Source organism: Branchiostoma lanceolatum, chromosome 13 (assembly GCF_035083965.1).
Source record: "Branchiostoma lanceolatum isolate klBraLanc5 chromosome 13, klBraLanc5.hap2, whole genome shotgun sequence".
In the NCBI taxonomy this organism is placed as follows: domain Eukaryota; kingdom Metazoa; phylum Chordata; class Leptocardii; order Amphioxiformes; family Branchiostomatidae; genus Branchiostoma; species Branchiostoma lanceolatum.
The window spans coordinates 3,833,231-3,853,059 of record NC_089734.1 but is presented as its reverse complement, the minus strand read 5'-3'; the positions used below and the strand labels follow the sequence as shown (position 1 = coordinate 3,853,059).

General features: G+C 40.0%; 1 protein-coding gene and 2 long non-coding RNA genes across 3 annotated transcripts; 1 reads left to right on the top strand and 2 right to left on the bottom strand.

Moving 5' to 3' along the window:
• The first annotated feature begins 603 nt into the window (after positions 1–603).
• Positions 604–3,099, top strand: LOC136446938 (polycystin-2-like protein 1). The gene is made up of 3 exons (XM_066445606.1): positions 604–813; positions 1,198–1,536; positions 1,783–3,099. The coding sequence occupies exons 1-3, from the start codon at positions 771–773 to the stop codon at positions 2,577–2,579; spliced, it is 1,179 nt and encodes a 392-aa protein (XP_066301703.1). The 5' UTR covers positions 604–770; the 3' UTR covers positions 2,580–3,099.
• A 1,937-nt stretch (positions 3,100–5,036) lies between these two features.
• On the bottom strand, positions 5,037–6,454 carry LOC136446959 (uncharacterized). The gene is made up of 2 exons (XR_010757675.1): positions 6,065–6,454; positions 5,037–5,477 (listed from the first exon to the last, which is right to left on the bottom strand). It is a non-coding gene; the product is annotated as an uncharacterized lncRNA (long non-coding RNA).
• Positions 6,455–7,413: 959 nt separating this feature from the next.
• On the bottom strand, positions 7,414–19,823 carry LOC136446953 (uncharacterized). The gene is made up of 4 exons (XR_010757668.1): positions 11,620–19,823; positions 8,805–8,874; positions 8,001–8,128; positions 7,414–7,505 (listed from the first exon to the last, which is right to left on the bottom strand). It is a non-coding gene; the product is annotated as an uncharacterized lncRNA (long non-coding RNA).
• Between the last annotated feature and the right edge of the window lie 6 nt (positions 19,824–19,829).

The following is a 19,829-nucleotide window of genomic DNA, read 5'->3' as shown; positions in this document are numbered from 1 at the left end:
GTGTTCAAGTAAAAAAAAATACACGAAAAAACGGCCGTAACGCACACATCAGGCCTCCGGGAACAACCCGTGTGTTGAGTCGGTAGAACCAAGAACGGACATAGTAGTATTACCATTTCTACGGCATCCAGCTAACGCCCCGATGAATAATGTACAAATTTCCATGACGGTGGGGATCGACTTTGAGTAACGTTCAAGTTTGCATTTCTAGCGGTATTACTGATGTTGCATCTAGCACATATCCCTAAATACCCCGTTTTCGAAAAATCCTGAATTTAAGTACCCCGCGAATTTATGTTACCCAACGTTACATCATCATCGATTACAAAAGACTTTGCTAACGGACAAACTGTGGTTAGAGGCTGTCATGTATGATTTAATAGAAATGTTATGCTAAAACAAAAAACGATTTTTCGTGTAATGTATTGTTACTTGCCAGGTAGGTTAATCTAAGAACAGTTGTTTTTCTAATCATCAATCAAAGTATTTTCTAAATTTTTGCCATGTAACGTAATGTTAAATCGCAAACGTTCAATGAGTTCCAATGCGCACGCTGCACCTTGCTTTGCGTTTCTCGCTTACATCATGTTTTTGTGACGTTATTTGATCAATCAATATGTTCTATACTCCAGGAATGGATTCCTCTAAACGAGACCGTCAACAGTACAGGTACGGTAACATGTACGCCGACATCACCGACACCTACCAGTACTGTGGGTACACCGGTCACAGGAGCGGACTGTACAAGCAGTCTACTGACACCGGGAGAAATGGAAACGCCTTGGAAGTACAACTTTGCCTCTCTGATTGACAGTAAGTCCATAATCATTATCAGTGCCGTGTCTTCAATGTTTGTGATTAATTCTTGCTGCTTCGAAAAACGCCTGACAGTTATATACTGTAAATGGATTCAATTTCGCGGTAGGGAGAAAATAGAGTGTTCGCGGTGGTTTTTAGTATGCGGTTGATACAGGGGGTTAGGAGGACAGAACAAGCATTTTCGCGGTGGTTTTTAAATTCGCGGTAAAAGATATTATCTCAAAAACCGCGAACATCAAACCACCGTGAAGATTTCACAATTTACATATCCATCGGCACGGGTAATAGACTTCGGTCATAAGGAACTGACAGTTGTCTCAAGATGTTTCAGTATACCGATATGCTAGCTCATTTTAGCTACCTTTTTCTTATATCCAGGCTTCCCGTATTTCGGACTACACGGCACGTATCACACCGGCGGTTACCTCGCCCCGTTGGGAAAGACGCGCGCATCGGGTCTGCGTTCGGCAACGTTCCTACAGCAGCGCAGATGGCTGGATGAGCGAACCCGCGCCGTTTTCGTGGAGCTGATTCTGTACAACCCGCATGTGAACCTGTTCTCATCGGTGACTCTAGTGGTGGAGTTTACCAACCTGGGAGCCGCCTACAGGGGGGCCGAGGTCGTAACCTTGAGGCTGATCCAACAAGACGCCATCTTGCTCTTTGCATTGAGAGCAGTGCTGGCAGTCTTCATCCTTTTCTTTGCTATTAAAGAAGGTAAGAGGTATATGTATTTGTCGTATATCCTATTTCAAAAACATATAGGAAAGCACTGCTACGGACAAGTTGATATGAATGATTAACTTTACAGTATTACTAGCACGTTGGACCCTTTTCAGGCTCGAGATCGCTAACATTGCCTAAAATGGTATGGATAAAAACAGCTGAACTAATCTGTAAACACGGAAATCTGTTCAAAGTTCCTGATGCGTTTAATTTATATAGACGTCCATTTCGTTTCAGTCAAAAGGCTTCTCTCCCGCCCGTTGGAATACCTGGCTGAGTTCTGGAGCTGGGTGGAACTTCTTGTAATCATCGTTGGCATAGCAACCCTTGGAGTCTATTTCAACGCTCAAACCTTCATCGATGAAGCTGCCGAACAACGGACATCTTCAAGCGCCGTTTTCAGTCTCTACAAAAGCGCGGTCAGCTGGTTTCAAGTCTACACGTACCTGCTCGCATTGCTCATCTGCTGTGGTACGCTGAAGTTCATTCGGCTCCTGCGGTTCAACTCACACGTACACGCCCTCACCATGACCGTCAGAAAGTCCTCCAGACCCGTTCTTCAGTTCACCTTCATGGCGGGCATCGTTCTCATGGCCTTCACCCAGATGGGGAACCTTCTGTTCGGCATCAAGCTGCAGGATTACAAGAACATACCGACCAGCCTACAGAGCATGTGCACCATGATGTTAGGTAGTTTTGATTTTGACGCTCTCGTTGACGGACATTGGGTCCTCGGTCCCTTGATGTTCTTTTCCTACCAAGTCATGATGCAGTTCATATTACTGAGCATGTTCATGGCCATCCTCATGGATGTGTACGCAGAGGAAAGTCAGGGTCCGAACACTGATGATTTACAGATGGTTGGTTTTATCAAAGAAACCACTTCAGAGGCTGTTAGGAAAGCAAACCGTACTTTGTCAAAAGTCGGGAAGAGCCACAGTACAAAAACAGCCCAGGCTGGAACACTTGATCCGGACAATACCAGAAAGTTTTCGAAGGTGCTGGAAGAACTTGCCGGGGTTCCTAAGGTTTAGTGGCCGCAGTAAAATAATCCAATAATTCATCAGTTGAACTGGTTTTTGAATCGTAACTTTGTTTGTTTTGGGGCGGAAGAGGCATATGTGGCTTTTCACGGGCCTCCCCTCGAAACTAGAGAATGGGAATTGTTTTAATTGTACAGAATCTAAACTAAGCAAAATTATCCAAATAAAAAAATCTAGTTAATCTCAATAAATAGATAAATACCTCGAACTCTTTGTCTCCTTGCTCATTTCAAATCACAGGTTGAGTTTACTACTGCTGTAAATAATTGTCACGCACTATGTAGATTTACAAGTATGTTCAGGGTTGACATAGATGACGGCCCACCTTTGGTGTACGTTACTGTTTTCCGTTTCTGCTTGTTTTGAATTCAGCATGGCAGTACGCCACTTTGTTATTATAACATAGTTTGGTGTTTGTACCAATATGTCTGAAGCATGAAATGTGAGAATAATATGTAACAAGATAAGTTTGGTCGCCATGCATAAATTACTTATGCCTTGTTTGAGTAGCCTCCGTTGCAGGCCTTCCCTCTAGCGATTTTTTAGCGATTTCTTTAGCGATTTTTTTTTTGGGGGGGGGGGGGGCGAATCTGCTTGAGCCCCCGTATCTGCTTGGGATCATGTTACCGCTGTGAGCCCGTGATTGGTAACATGATCCCAAGCAGATACGGGGGCTCAAGCACTTACGCCACCCCCCCAAAAAAAAATTGAAAAAAAAATCGCTAGTGGGAAGGCCTGCAACGGAGGCTATGTTTGAGCACGAACAGTTTATAAAACAGCTAATGTTTTACGGTAATGTAAAATATGCTTATCGAAGTAAATGATTCCCATTCTTAGTTATTAATTCAGTAGCTCCTTAATGTTGACAAAAAATGCGATGAACATTTTGTATTATTCCTTTCAATTATTTTTCAATGTTTATTCATTTAAATCAACATATTTGCAGAAAAACATGGACGACGTAGCAGAAACACGGGGACAATATGCATGATTATGTCCTTGACTTGTGTTGATCTAACAATCATCTGACTGTTTCAAAATTGTATCCAGTTGCTTGAGTAACTATTTTTGGCGTAATTATATAACAGTCCTATTTGCACACAGACTGGGCATGTTCATTTCTTGCTGTGATATTTGGACCATCATCTTTTCAAAGGAATTACATTATTTCAGAACCAAAAACATAATGCTGCGAGTTAATCAAATTGTAGGATTCATTTTAGTCACTACACCTTGACTGTGAAATACCTTATTGTGTCTAGACGTTACGATCTTGTCAGAACCATTAACCTAGCCTGGAAACCATGCCGTCGGGAGCTCCCCAGTTTCTCTGCGGGACTGGGAGTGATGCCCGCCCGCCCAGACAGATTAGCCCGCCCGAGGGGTAGTTAGCTCCCTCCGTCTCACCTCCCACAGTGGCGGAAAAACTACGGTGGCGGCAAAACTACGGCGGCTGCTAAACTACGGTGGCTGCGAAATTCTATATGGCAGCTAAGACAGACTGACAGAAACGGTTCAATTTAGCAGACTGGGCCCGGTAAAACACACCCAAGCCGACCCGTAGAGACTGGGACCAGGCTAGTCAGAACCAAGCAGTGCATGATCATCGTAATTATATACAACTACATGTTATCATAATATTTGCATTGTTTTCGAAATGACCTGAATTTCGGTACAGGGGTTGGCTTGGGAATTTGGACATTTTACCACTTGATAATTATATATTTTTTTTAGTTTGGGGGCTATATTCGCTTTGAATATGTATATTTTGGGCTCATGTGCCCTGATATTACAACCATGGATGACCTGAAATTATCTCCATTGTGCACGTGTCTTTCGAAGAGTTCATTCTTAAATGGGGTCAAATCGGACTGATTTTGGAATAGTCCATTTTTGGGCAGATTATATACTGATTATGGAATGGTAATGGGTAAAGTTAGAAGAGACAATTAATGCACGGGGGGATATCGAGTGAAATATGTTACCTTTGCTTGCAAATGTTGTCTTTCTAGTTTAGAAAGGTCTCCAGTTTCTTATGTAGTGCATGACTAAGGTCAAAGTCTAAGGACCATATGTTGGTGAGGAGAAGCCTTTCTTTCAGTATGCATTTCTGTGTTGTGTAAGTTAAAATTCTATGTGCAACAGGCTTTTTAGATTGTAGATTGAATATGGCACTATGTTCCTTTTCTTTTACTTCATGTTACCTAATGCATTTAGCCCATGTTGGGCATGAATATGCAATTAAGTTCATTGTCATTGTCATTTATAACAGAACCTACGATCACTCAACACAGCCTGTGTACAACTACTCTTGCAAAACTTATTAAGTGCCAAGGTATCAAATCAAATGTAATTCTATTTATCAAATGAATATTCCTATCAAGAATCTTAATGTTAAATTGGAGTACTTGTAAATATCTTTATCAAGAAGGAGAGCGGACACATATGTCGACCACACATCATTGGTTTATCAACTGCATTGCTTCATGTTGCTCAAACCACATTCATTTTAGCAAATTCTAAGTGATTACATAATTCAATATATAATGTATGATTATATAATATTTGATTATACAATTTGATATAATTTATATAATTTAATAATTTTGATTATATAATTTAAATTTGATATATATATATAAGATAGAGTATAATTAGATTGGTCATGTATTCGGGTAAACATCGACAAGTGAAAGATTGGAATTCAGTTGATGACTACAGACTGAAGATGTTACAGGTTAAATTCACTGATCAACTGTCTGGATAGGTGGGGCTGTGTTTGGATGTGCAGGAGTTGATGCAGGTTGCTGGTTGGATGAGGCTTGTCACATGATGCAGTGTTAGCACAATGGCATTTGGGATGGTGGCCTTCAGTCAGTCATCACTGGACTGCAATGAAAACAAATGTGGAAGGTTTGCCATCAGCATCCAGTGAAATTGTAACACTGGTAATACACCTAAAATTGTCACCAAAGTACACAAATCAACAATCTGTTTGGTACCATCTATTCATGTGAAATAAGTTTGCATTTTATATATAGGGGACAGAGGAATAAACGCTCACTGAATATCAAAGCCATAACAACACGATGGAATTTGTCAAAGCAAGACATTAATTTACCCGAGTGAATAGTCTGTATCTTTTCTCTACTTATTGATGTTCATCATTATGCTCCTAGTGCTCTAAAGGCGTTTATCAGACAACTTCACACACTGTACCCCAAAAAATGTAATATAATTCCCAAAGTAGCCTACAGAAACATTCCGGTAAAGTGACCACTATGTTTAGACCAACTGCAAGCTTGGCTCTTTATTGTTCATGAGATCTGCTTTTTGTGTGCATTATTAACACACCTTGACATAAAGTGCACGGTATATGTGTACCTGGTATTGACATCCTACCTGAGCGTAATGTTAAAGCTACACATGTTAATTTGGGTGGATTATCAATAATTATTTATTCAAAAGACACCTACCTGCCAAGGCTGATAGTTTGATCGTGGTTTTCCCGATGTGATCACTACTGGTTACATCTTCATCCAACACAGTGAGAGTCAGGTCATCACCTATATACTTCACATCCCTGTTTCAAAGAAAAAGGATATGCTGATGACTTATTAGAGCACATACATGAAAAAAAAAACATGCTGAAATGTGTTATTGTACACATTGGCACATACTTATCATGTCACATCTTGTTGGCTGTTCCTTGTATTATAGCAGCTATAACTTTAGTATCTATTTTCTCAAAAATTACAATGGGGTGACAGAACACAACTGAACACACAGTGTCTGAAGAAGACTTGGTTGATGATACCATTTTGAAAGTTACCTATCAAATGTATGTAAATTGGACTTTATTCATTATCTGGCAATAACTACACTCAGATACAGGAAACACCACCTGCACTAGATAACCCATACCACAGTAAACAAACTGGAAACTATTAGGAAAGTGAATCATAATAGAGCAGAGCACTGGATAACTCATCAGGTTTGAAAAAAACGTGAACGTTTGATCATTTCAAGATAGATTCATGGAGATAACTTACTAATAGTATGGGGTATTAATACCAACTTAGTTTGTAAAATACACATTTCAAAATATGGACATGATTTATGTTAGCACAGAAATCACAAAATGTGGGCAATCATTGGACTCTAACCCCCCTGTATATATCCCATGAAGTTTGACATGTTGTAATGGGAATAGTCAATTTTTGCAATGGGGGTGATTTGGGAAATATATAGTCTATATCTGTGTGGAGAATAGATTTGGGGTTCAGATATTCACTGTGATGTCTTCTGGCCTCAAATACTTATACTTTAAGGCATTATGCCTGTTTGCGGGCATACCTTTATACTAGTTTAGTACATAGTCATGGTGCAGACTTCAGGGGGTAATGTACAGGGGGGGGGGGTAATATTTAAAAAAATACATTTTGATGTTCAGATAGACCGTCTCCATATTTCTAGGTGCGTATTTCAGCAAAAACGTCACTTTTGCAAAATAGAAAAATTTTGAAAAAGGGGAAAAGTCCATCGTGGAAATGGTGTAGACAAGAAGGCTGAGGTGGTTTGGACACGTCATAATAGAAGACTCCCCCACAAACATTAGTCTACAAAGCCTACAGCCAGGAGTTTGCCACCCCAAGACCCAGGGGAAACCACCTAGTAAGCGATAGACGGACCAGATTGTGAGTGACACTGGATTAAACAATCATGTAGCGGAGGCTATTGCACGGGATGGGGCTTCCTGGAGGAAACTCGTGGAGAGCAAGGGGCTAGTTACTGGCCTTAAGGCACTTAGACAGGTAGGCAGGCAGGCAGAAAAATCTTACCTGTTATCCTCAACTTCCCACTTGTGGCATCTGAAGGCTTCCATTCACTCTTCAGGTGCACCCTGCCGGCCTTCTTCTACAAACACAACGTGCATCATGCTGACAATTAGGATACATATTATATATGCAGATATGATATTTATATGTTGTAACTTACATTTTCTCATCAAAACCACTTCAAAGCCACAGTAACCCATTTCCTGGGTTCTAAAACATTCAGATGACAACAGAAAGCCCTGAGCTCGAAAAGATAAAACCAATCCGGGACCTGAAACTCACAGTGTTTGGTACAGTAACTTTAAACTTTCTATTATTTATTCATTTATTTCTTTTTGGTAATTCTTAATCTGTCTTGCTATCTATTATAGTCTCTTGATCGTGACTACCTTGCTCCTCAGCCTTTCATTTGGTTTAGACACTGACATGAGAAGACAATATCCAATGATAACAGAAACAAGCAGGTTTATGTATCATTTTCTGTATGTAAACAAAATGAATTCATAAAAAGAAATACCCCCTTCCATTAACTATGATATATTGATGTAACACTGGAAGGATGATTTAATCTTACCCCTTTGTACTGTATTTCAACCCAATCATCAAAGGAAGCGAAGGAAGGGACGACCACAGCAAGGATCACAGCAAAGGTGAACATGAGACGGATGGCCATGATGTTTCAGTGTCTTGACAAACTTATAACTGACAAAAAAAATGAAACAAAAATCACTATGCATTCAAGTTTGATATCTAGTTGGTCAGGCATGTGTTCAATATGAATATGATTATTTGTCTGCCTGCAGTGCGCTGAGACTCTTGTGAATAATATTTGCGAATTGGTAAATATTATGAAGAGACAAATTTTCCTCCAACTAAACCATTGGACTTCAAGTTGGTGACTAAATGGTAACTTTATTAGATGTTTCCTAATAGCATGTGTATGTTTAACAAAGATTGCTTGCCTAATTGATTGAAAGACATCAGTGTTACAAAATATTAAGGAAAAGCAATTATTGATATAAAAACATGGATATCTCACAGATAGTATCTGTAGGTCGCTGACCCCTGTATCTGTATCATTCTGTATCTGTATAGCCGGTATAACTGCCCTTCGGTGTAACGCACCAGCTTTACAGCAAGGCATAAGGCCTTATTAATGCTGTAAGTCCCCCAGATGCTGCCCCAACAGTGGCCCCGACAATGCAAGTGGCCCCGACCTGTCTAATGACCCAACATCATTTTTTTACAGCCAAGAAGTGAAATACAACAAGGATTATATATAATAGTACTTTTTACATTTCAAAGCTTAAAAACATGTTTTGCAACCAATAGTCACGGTGGTAGAATTGTCGCGACTAAAAATGAACATAGAACTCACCACAATGAAGTCTCGAGAGAATTGGTCTTGTCCTGGTGACAGTACTGTCTCTCGGTCCTCTCGACCCAAACTGTACAGATCAGATACAGAGCATTTCAAATGTGTGGAACAAACCATAGATAATGTACTAGCCTTATCGGTACCAATTGATTTGTCTTCTTTTTTTACACAATTAATCTAAAACAATTGTTCATAGTTTTCATTTTTTTTGACATTCTTTCATTTTTCAGTGTTCAGTATTTTAATTTCTGAAAAACGCAAAAACTCACTCCTACAATTTATCATGATTGTGACATATAATGACTTTTCTGAAGGCAAATGGTGGATTCCAGTAACCATTTGGTAACCACATTTTGTAAAAAGTGCGGCGCTGTAAACCGGAGGTTTGATGATAATACACTATGACAACGCTGCCTATCTTCCAGCTGATATGTTCCCAATCTTGTCAGCTGCATTTATCAACAACATCTTCTGTTTGTAACTGCCAGAACTCACTAATAGGTTAAAATACATTAAAGTTTCAAAACCTATACCAAACTTGAGACTTAACTGAAATGTACTGCGTTTTATCTTTGACGAGCAGTGCTTCTGATTAATCAGTTAATTTTGTGACCAGTTTTACATTGTTTGGGCTCGGATGGGTAGTACGTATATGTTCAAAGAGGCGAGTATAGTTTCAGTGGGTGTGCACATGTAGTTTTAACTACCTGCTAGAGGCACAAGCAAAGGGTCGCCCTAATCTCCCAGGATAGATATCAGTTTTTGTTACCGAAGGATTATCTGGAACGTCATCCGCTACCATTTTTCTGTTTTTTAACTAAAATGGTCCCAGGCACCATCTGAGATGCCCTAGTTTGTGTGAGATACTGAATCATGTTTTCCTGATAATAATTCAAAATTCGTTGAAACTTCTTGAATTTTGAAGGATACTCTGAAAATTTGTAAGATCCAATCAACATGGAGTCTAATCATTATCACAATGCTAATTTGAACTTCTTGGTGAATACACACTGATTCACGAGTTAATCTAAGAATGATAATCTTACAGTGGTGTCCGCAATGACCAAAGGACTAATCGTTATTGTGGTAGGAACAAACTTTTGAAGGACAGGAACTGCAGCCCAACTCACTGCTTGACAACTATAGAATTCCCAGACCAGAACATTTGCAATATTCAACAGTAGCGCACGGTATCAATAGTTAGAAAGTTTAAACAATAATTACTGTACCATTAAACATTCATTAATCACTGTATATTTGCACCCTGGATGTTCTTTCAACCTAATGTTGCAAACAACAAAACTGTAACAAGCTTAGGACTCTGGCTGCACAACTGCTTTTAACAACAAACTCTAAGGCAAACAAAACAACGATGCAGGCAAGCGCTACAAATTTGTAAATAACATGTCAAAATAAGTGACTGCAAAATCAGAATTTCTTTCCATAACATGAAACAAAATTGCTACACCATGAGAAGACATATTTGCGTCAAACGCTCCAAGTCTTAACTCTAAAACTCTTCTCTTAGGTCTACAAAAAAATGTTGAAACAACCCATGAAAAATGCTTCAACATGTCCGCGATTTTACTAACTAAAATGCCAAATCACAGAAAAAGAATCATTCTACAATTTACATTACCCCAAACATGCCTGTGCACAAGTGTAGGGAAAGACAGTACTCAGATGTCTCAACCGTGGGAAGTTGCATGGCAGCAATTATGGTAACACAACGTCCTAAATGATAATCGGACCACCACTGGCACAGGACTCGCAGCTTTTTTTGGTTTCAACTAAACATCATATCAACGTGACCATAAAAAAAGTCAGGAAAGAAACATTCGGCACAATCGAAAACCCATTCCATCATGTGGTAGCAAATTTGGGCAAAAAGGTTTCAAAAGGTTTTGAGGACATACGGTGAAAACAAACAATGAGTCATGACCCAGATGCATACTGATAAGATGCTCCCTCTTACTCACCGACTGGGTTAATTTTCCCAAAGAAACCAGGCACGAGTAGAAACTAATTTCTTGTGTCTTGCCAGAACCTCTAAAGAAAACCTCCATTTAGATTCAGCATTTGGTCTTTCTTAAAATTCAATCACGGGCGCCCACGTGAAAGCAAGTCGTCCTTCGTCGGTGAAGTTGACTTCTGCTGTGATAGCACGAGTGATTCAGGCAACTCGGAAATGTTCTCGACCAGAGATTTATTCTCAAATCCACAGATGTACAGGAATGTTCCAGTAGTGATGACAATAACATGGACAGTTCTTCTCACTCTGCGACTAAGTCAAAGTCATATGAATGTCGGTGACCAAGAAACGTAATTTCTAAAGATCGGACTTCTCTAAGCTGCTGCCCCCGTTTCTCGGAGCGGTCCAAGTCAGCTGTGAGAGTCTTCTCCAAAGAAACCTTTGTTCCGAAAAAACTTGCAACAAACACGAGTACCTCTAACAACTTGTCTCCTCTCTCAACAAGGGTCTGTCTAAATGGAGTGTTCACATACTATAATCTTCTTGTAGTTTTGAAATCAGTTTCTAAAAGTTACAAAATAGAAGACTCCACCACCCCGAGAAGGCAACAAGAACCCATTGTAAGCCAACAAGCCACAAACAGGATGACCGTACAAGCCCGAGAAGACAAAGATTTAAACCAAACCAACAAATTACGAATACTAGTCGACTTTACAACCCTAAGAAGGTAAAGAGAACCCAAATCAAGTCACCACAAGTCACAAATAGGACAACTCTACAACCATTACAAGACAAAGAGAACTGAAAATAAGATCCAGAGAAGGAAGACAACATATCACTCACCTGGTCTGATGTGACGACGATGAAGTCTTCGATGCAGCTGCTACAGAGGCAACGGCTTGCAGAAAGATGGCAAAATGGCAGCAGACAAGCCTTTTTATACAGTTATGAAGTTATAAAACATTATTATTTTTGTCTTCGACCAATCAGAGTCCTGCTTGCATCAGACCGCCGGAAGAAGATAGCCATCTGATCCAATTGGAGAGAAGGATAGATAATCTACAGAATATTATATGATTGTAATGAGGGTCAGGGTGTGTGACCCCTAGCAAGTGGTTCCGGTGGCGTGTCAGCATTAAGGTTTTCATGACATTGCGCAATGGAACGGGAGGTTCGTACTGTCCACGTGGACTGCTGCGTGTGCATACTTTGTGTAGAAATTATCCAGTGTAGCTTACAGTGTGGGTGTCCTCCTGTTTTGACAGTAAAATCTCTAGTACTTTGTTTTGTACCAAAAGACTGTCCAAGGACATTTCACAATCATGGACTTTGAGCCTGCTATTTTTTAAATCCCAAATTGAACGACAAAATAGTCTACAACTTATCATACATTATGCCCTTCAATGACGTGCTGTAAATGCGCTACATAGTATGAAGGAACCCTATAAGACCTTCTATATACAATTTATTTCTTTGCACTTATTATCGTGGGCCAAATCATGACAATACGAAAAGCGGACTGCATAAAAATAACTATAGTTCTAACTGGTGACATACACTGAATAAGAACCAAGATGATAGTGTCGCCAGTGTGACGAATCGATTTGACAATCAGACATCGTCGAGTTATAAAGATTAAGTTTGCCACGTCTCAAGTATCTATGCTATTGGTGATGATGAACAGGTGAGTTGTGATGGACAGGTGTATTGACAATCTTAACTTCATATGTAAATGTTACGCACATACGCACTTATCTTTTTTAAGGGCGTGACGTTTCGTCCCTGGTTTGAGAACACACTTGTATGATAGACAACGACATAATTGTGATTTTGTGGAAATTTTATGGAGCCAGTCTTTGTAAACACCAACAAAAGTCAGACTGAAAAGTCTGCCGGTTGTATAATAAAGATCCAATCCAATTCAATGGTGCTCCTAACCCAGTGAAAACATCAATTCAATGGTAGGAAAAACGTAGCTCACAAATTGCATACTGCAGTGGTACAGATGATCATGAGCAGAGTATACAAGTCATATAGGAGAGCACTAAGCAGCAAACAATACGTGCATATTAAACCTCAGAAGAGCTACATGCAACGACACCGTAAAAGCAATAGTCTCATTTTATGTAGAAACCTCTAACGACACTGACCTGGAATTGCGGTATGTTGAGAGAGCTCGAGGGTGACTATAGGTATACCCGAGGTACAATGTAAGTGACTGACGTTAGTATCACGTTGGATAATACTGACAAGGGATCCGTACCAAATCTTATTGATATGTACCAATATTGACCAATAATTCATGGCATTACATTGCTTTAGCCTCAAGAATCAAACATCTACTAGTCTTGGAGAATTGCAGTCAGCGTCTGTCTGTGAGCCATCTTACACTACAGTGACAGGGCTTGAAATGATCCCCCCACTTGTAATCTACTATTCCAATGAAAAATGATTGCAGGTAAAAATGTAAACAACAGAGAAATGTGCAGGCTGAAAAATTCATTCTCTAGAATCCGTACCATGAATCACAAGTTTGATGCTACACGTGCGTGTAGTTTCCAACTCGCACGGATTCCCCTTTCAGAACCTAGTTTTCAATACCATAATTTGCAAGTCATATCTGCCATGATATCTTTTTTTACAAAGCTATGCATTGTGATGAAATATAATGTTGTACCCCGCCTATTCTAGCTCTGATTCACTCCTCTGATCGCTACATTTGAGACCAGAATTGCCGTAAGTTAAGGTTAAAATCCTTCCCACATCATTTGGTGTATAGAGGCGGTGCCTATCTTCCTTTCCATAGCCCTTGGGCCACGCAGGTTTCTACAGTAAGTTAAAGTCGTTACATTACTAATGGATTATTTGTGTAGGCAGACCTTGGCTGGGAAACACAAGTTGACCACGTTGTGAAGTCAGGTAATAGAAAACTATTTCTGCTCCGTCAACCTTTCTCGAGAAGATCTGCTGACTTATTACAAGACCATGGTTAGACTGGCTTGCGAGTATGCCGTCCCTGCTTGGCATACGGGTCTTACAAGGGAACAGCGAGCGAGGATCGAGACCATACAGAAAAGGGCTTGCCAGACAATACTTGGACCCGCATATTCATCCTACACCGATGCATGCAAAGTTCTAGATCTACCTACTCTAGATAGCCAACACGGCCAGCTGTGCTTTAACTTTGCTAAACACCTGCTACATTCAGAGACTTTTAGAGACTGGCTACCTCCATACCGCGGTGAGATCAGTGGCAGAACAACACGATCATCACAACTACTTGACACTATCAAAACCCGAACGGACAGGTACAAAAGAAGCCCCATCCCATACATGTATATGACCAACCTTATAAATGAACTGTACACATTAAGTCATGCCAACAACTGAAGGCCTCAGACCTCTTCTAGTTTTTTAAGTTCTATGCGCCTAGTGATTAATGTGTTACTGTGTCTTTTAACGAAATGTGGGAATGCTTCTATGCATGATTGTAGTGAATCGATATCTTACTATCGTCTGTATTGAATGACATGTGCAATGATGCGTTTGAAGATAACGATTCAATTTGTAGACGAGTAGATAAAATGAATCATCCAATGGAAATTGTGATTTTAGAACAACTGACTGTAACCTTTTGGTCCACTCACACCGGGGCATGCCCCTGCTCTTTTTTGAAAGATGTGGTGGGTTCTCTTACGTGTTCAAGGTGTGACTCTCCTCAAACACGGGACCTCCATTTAACGTCCTATCCGAGGGACGTCCCCAACTCTAGAGGAGCTAGGTACTCATTTACACCTGAGTGAAGTGAGGAAAGTCGTGTTAAGTGCCTTTCCCAAGGGCACAACGTCGGGGCGCAAGTTCGGACATGTCTCTGGGCACAACCTGGGATCAGATCCCGGGCCCCATTGTTTGACAGCCGCACGCTCTACACTTGCACCACATGACGCCACAACTTCCATCCTCTTTCTCAAAAGTGTTGAGTCATAAGCAGATAAAGTACATGTAGTTACACACGATTTTTTAATTGTCGTTGGTATGACCCGACCGGGGTTTAAACTCCTGACCTTCCGAATGGAAGTCTCTGTCGTTTTTTAAAAATCATTAGGTGGCCGACTACTCTCTCTTCGCAGCCAGGGGCTGAATTGCGAGGAGCTTATAATTGGCGGGGCTAGATCGCAAAGGCCTAAAGCGACTGCCATTCAGGGCTAACACAGGTGACCTCAATATGACAATTGCTCCATATGCGGTCATAGGACTGTAATTTTTTATTATAATAACCACTCACACCAGGAAGGGTCCCTACTCTTTTTGATAAGTGCGGTGGGTTCTTTAACGTGCTCAAGGTGTGGCTCTCCTCAAACACAGGACCTCAATTTAAAATCCTATCCGAGGGACCTCCATAACAGAAGCTAGGCAGTTTATTTACACCTGATTGTGTGAAGTGAGGAAAGTCGTGTAAAGTGCCTCTTCCAAGGTTACAGACACGACTATTACAGACACGTGTAGGCTGTGCATATTGGAAAAAATCATTTGATTTTGTTTCTTGAAAAACACCAATCTTGAAAGTGTCATAAGTAAAGGGCAGGGAATAATAGAGGTTTGTTTGTATAACCCGTAGCTTGCAGTGTTGAACAGGACGGAGCTGTTATCAAGCCTCAGATCTGTTGGTTTAACTGTCAACACTTCCATCTAAAAAGGGATGGGAAAGATAGTTAATCTCTATCCCTGAGAAAAGCACTGCTGAATCCCCTTAGCTGTAACTGAGGGTGTGTTACAGTGAGTCAGGTACCTTTTAGTTATCAAAATAAAGTTTACAACGAGAATGACATTGTTTTACCCACCTTCGTTTATTTTCAGTAATACCAATTTTTTTGATTTAGCTGGAACAACCAACTGCAACTTTTTCCAATCAAAAACTACAATTTTTTGACAGCGATCAGAATAAACAGTAGGAACTATCCTGATACATGTAACTTTCATTCTTCTGTACAAACTTTAAGAATATTTATTAGAATTTAGATTGTGCCATTATCACAAAAAGTTCATTCCTTAATTAACATGTAGCCTCAATTAACATGCCTTAAACTAGAATTAATTTAATACAAATATTCTGTACACTCTTATAACCCTTTCTTCAAGTTGGTAACAATTTTACAAAAACATATCAAAAAGACATAATTTGTCATTAAAAAAGTGCAAAAATAATTTAAGGAACAAAAACATGATTGTCTTTAGTTAGTACTTACAAAGTTCAATGTAGAAAATAAACACATGTCTCTCAGCATTGCCTGAAAATACTGAAAGTATGAAAATAAGTTTGATATAATCCCTTGAATTTTGGTCTACAAATTTAAGCATCAACATTGGCCTCGGTTAGTGCCTATTGAAGGGTGAAGTATTTTAACCAAAATTATTTTCAAGCAAGATTATTCTTATATTTAGGAATGATACAGGGCTCTGCTTCTTTTTAACAAGGCCTCTCACCATTACAAACATACAGAAACAACAAAGGTGAGCTAATGTTTTGAGGAGAACAAGTAAAACAGGTGGAAACGTTCTTTTAATTGTAAAATGTCCAAGTGAGATTTTTAGTACCGTAATTGATCCATACTATAATGCGCCAGGAACAGTCTCTTCTGTGCAAAATATCTCATCAAAACACTTCAATCTAGACCCCGAATAGGAATACATGAAATTTAAATAGGTCATGTCGGTAAAGTATTCCTCCCAAAAGTAGCATTTCTCAATTTGCAACAGATGATTTTAAACTTTGTTCATTGATAATAGAAGGTCATTCGTTGATAATAGAAATTTTCAGAAGAACAGTTTTATGCAACATTTACGCATTTTCAACATTGTAACACCTTTGATATGGTTATAATCTGATGTCATAACATATAGTGGCTAAACCTTTTTATTTTCTTTGTCAGTGAGAGCAGCATCTGCCAAAAAATAATGCATGTGTCAGGGAAGAGATTGCGATCTGGCAGAACTGCCGATTCTGCCAGTAGAGATCCAGATCAGAGTCTGTAAATTTGAAAATATTCCCTTAAATTAGTTAAAAGACAGACAGAACTTTTTAACTGTTATTCATGGCACTTAGATTGACATAAAATTTAGCATTTATAGCTGAGAGACCATCCTAACACATTCCTAGCATCCTCCCTGATTGGAGTCTCTGTCAACAGAGCCTACAACTGGGATCTCTACTAGTAGAATTGCCAATTCTGCCCAATCAAAATCTCTAACCATACATAGTACATGCTTTTCTAGTAGCATGCTGTATAGTAAATATTCACTGACAGTAAGCCTTATAATTAGATCCTCTTAATCATGTATGCGACATATTCAATTCAATACACTTGTCTGAATTGCACCTCAAAAAATGCACAACGAATAAGTGAATATTGTAAAATAAATGCCTTTTACTGAATTGCACCGCACAAGACACAATGGATGCACAATGAATTTGTAGTGAATACTGTTAAAATCCTCCCACACCATGAGGTGTATAGGGCGGTGCCCATCTCCGTTTCATAGCCCTGGGCCACACTGTGGTGCAATCACTACAGCAGGGGGCTAGTCCACTGGCAGTGGAGTGTGTTTAACTTCCATACTGTTTCAGAATTACAGTCAAACCTGCCCAAGGCGACCACCCGGGGGACCGAGCAAATACGGTCGCGATGGACAGGTGGTCGCCATGAAGAGGATTCCACTCATAACATGTTTCCAGGTCGAGGTGTTCAAATCCAGTGTACTACGTAGATGGATGGGAAATTATGTGATTTTAGACAGCATGACCCCCACCAGGTTCAATTCTCATACTATTAGACAGAAAGATCCTACAGAAATTACATTTTCTGTTATCGTTGTAATATTTGTATACTGGTACATCGTGCACAAATTTTCGTCATAATTTTGACTAAAAAACAATGTCTGCCTCTATGATCTCGCAGCGCCCTCCCGTATTCACACGTTACGTTAAGAGTACACACAGCCACATAAAATCAAGGTTTTAAGGCCTAAGAAAAATCCCTAGAAAACACCTGCTGACCCAAGCCTTCTTTTGGGCGCCGACCGCTGGATTAAAGCAGCAAAAAATTTTCGATCTGACAACTGAAGATGCACGGAAAACGGAAAGTTGTGATACCGCCGCCGAGCTTGCGACCGCATCGAAAGGTAACAGTCCAGCTGAACGCACAGCGTCGGCGATTACAAGCAAGCAACGCTCAATAAAGGTTTGTGAGAGTCATGGAAATAAAAAGAGAATAAGAATATTCATAAATAACGAGAGTATTCTAAATGTTCCTACACAGAAGCGTCATGTTTTAGAAAGGTCAGCGTTATGCCGCGCTGAAACCAAGATGGCGTCGCAAACCAAGGAACAACATTTCTCGACCGACGTTTTGCCCTCCGCGAAGTCGTTTTCCGGCAGAATTTAGTAAGACAGAGACACATTTTTGTTGAAAATACAAGAAATGGATAGTAATTTCTGTGAAATCTGACTTTTTGACGCCATGCACTATGTGATCGTTTTGAAAATTGAGTTCAAACCGAACCGAGCTTGCGGTAAACCAAGGACCTCCTTGGGTAAACTAAAAGATTACGATGGGCGCAACAACATCGATATTTAAGTATTCACAAACATTTGTATTTTGTAATGTTTATAGTGGGAACGTTTTATGAAAACACTTCATGGAGGAATTGATGCTATTCATATATTTTTGTCCGTCAGAGTCTTAAAAACATTTCCGCGAAATCCGACAGCAAAATCCGATGTTACCATACGCTGGAAAACGGTCACCATGGGCAGGGATTGTGCTCTGTGCAGTCCCTATTCGTGGCGGTCGCGTTGGACGGGTGGTCGCCTTGGGCAGGCCGCTTAATGCTTGTGCCTATGAGGAAAATTTTCGGGACCGAGAAGAAGCGGTCGCCATGGCCAGGTGGTCGCGTTGAAAAGGTGGTCGCCTAGGCAGGTTTGACTGTATGTACCATTTTTATAAAGTCTTTGGTATGACTCAATGCGCCTCTTGTCCAGAGGTGTCCTACCCGGGGCTTCAACCCGGGCCTTCTGGTCCAAGTAATTTGAACCAGATGTGGCTAGTAACACCCGGGACACCCCAGTGAATACTGTAAATGCCATTAAATTAGTGGGGATTTAATTTCACAGTAGGGAGTACAAGGAGTACAAGTTTGCGGTTGAAACCAGGTGGTACATACAAGGTGGGCAGAAGACAGAACAAGTATTTTTGCGGTGGGTTTAAGTTCGCGGAGAAGAGGTTACTGCGAAAACCATGTACATTAATTTAAACCACCACAAAAATTTCAACATACAGTACATATGGTTGTGCACAGAAAATTGGACATCATATCGTTTGATATGAGAGTTGGATATGAGGCCAATCTCCAAGGAGATATTGGACTTCAAGGCGAAATCATATATTTTTTTTTGCCTCCCCTTTAAGGAAGGCCCTTTGTAACAAAAACTGGGAACTAGAGAGATGATATAATGTTGCATCCCAACTTCTGCCTGTCCAAGATTGATATTGGCACACAACCAGTCAACCATCAACTTTGACACAAAATGACACTGACATATTCAAATTCAGATTAACAGTCTTAAAAATGGTGCAAAGTCAAAGCAGGAATGTTTTTCAAATTCTTTCGACTCACATAACTTCCCTACAAGGATTGCATGATATGAAATACATGTAGGTGTAAATTAAAGTCAACTCCTATAAAATTCTGCCACGTACCCTGAGACGGTCATACATAAAAATATGTGAATCTAAAGAGAATCTAAATGTAGCATCTCTTAATCACCAAGGTATGAACACTTCAAATATGCAGGTGCTCAAAATATTTTGGGGAAGGCCTAGATGACACCGATGTTTTTCTTTAATGTAGTGGTCAAAGGGTGCCTGAGAGAATCAAGAGAGTAGACAACTTGACATTTTACTGATTGCGGAAGTGGTATACATGTATGTTATGTTGTTCCTCCAAGCATGTTTGTCAACTTAAAGACAAGAAGTCCGAAACCTTCGCAAACGAAT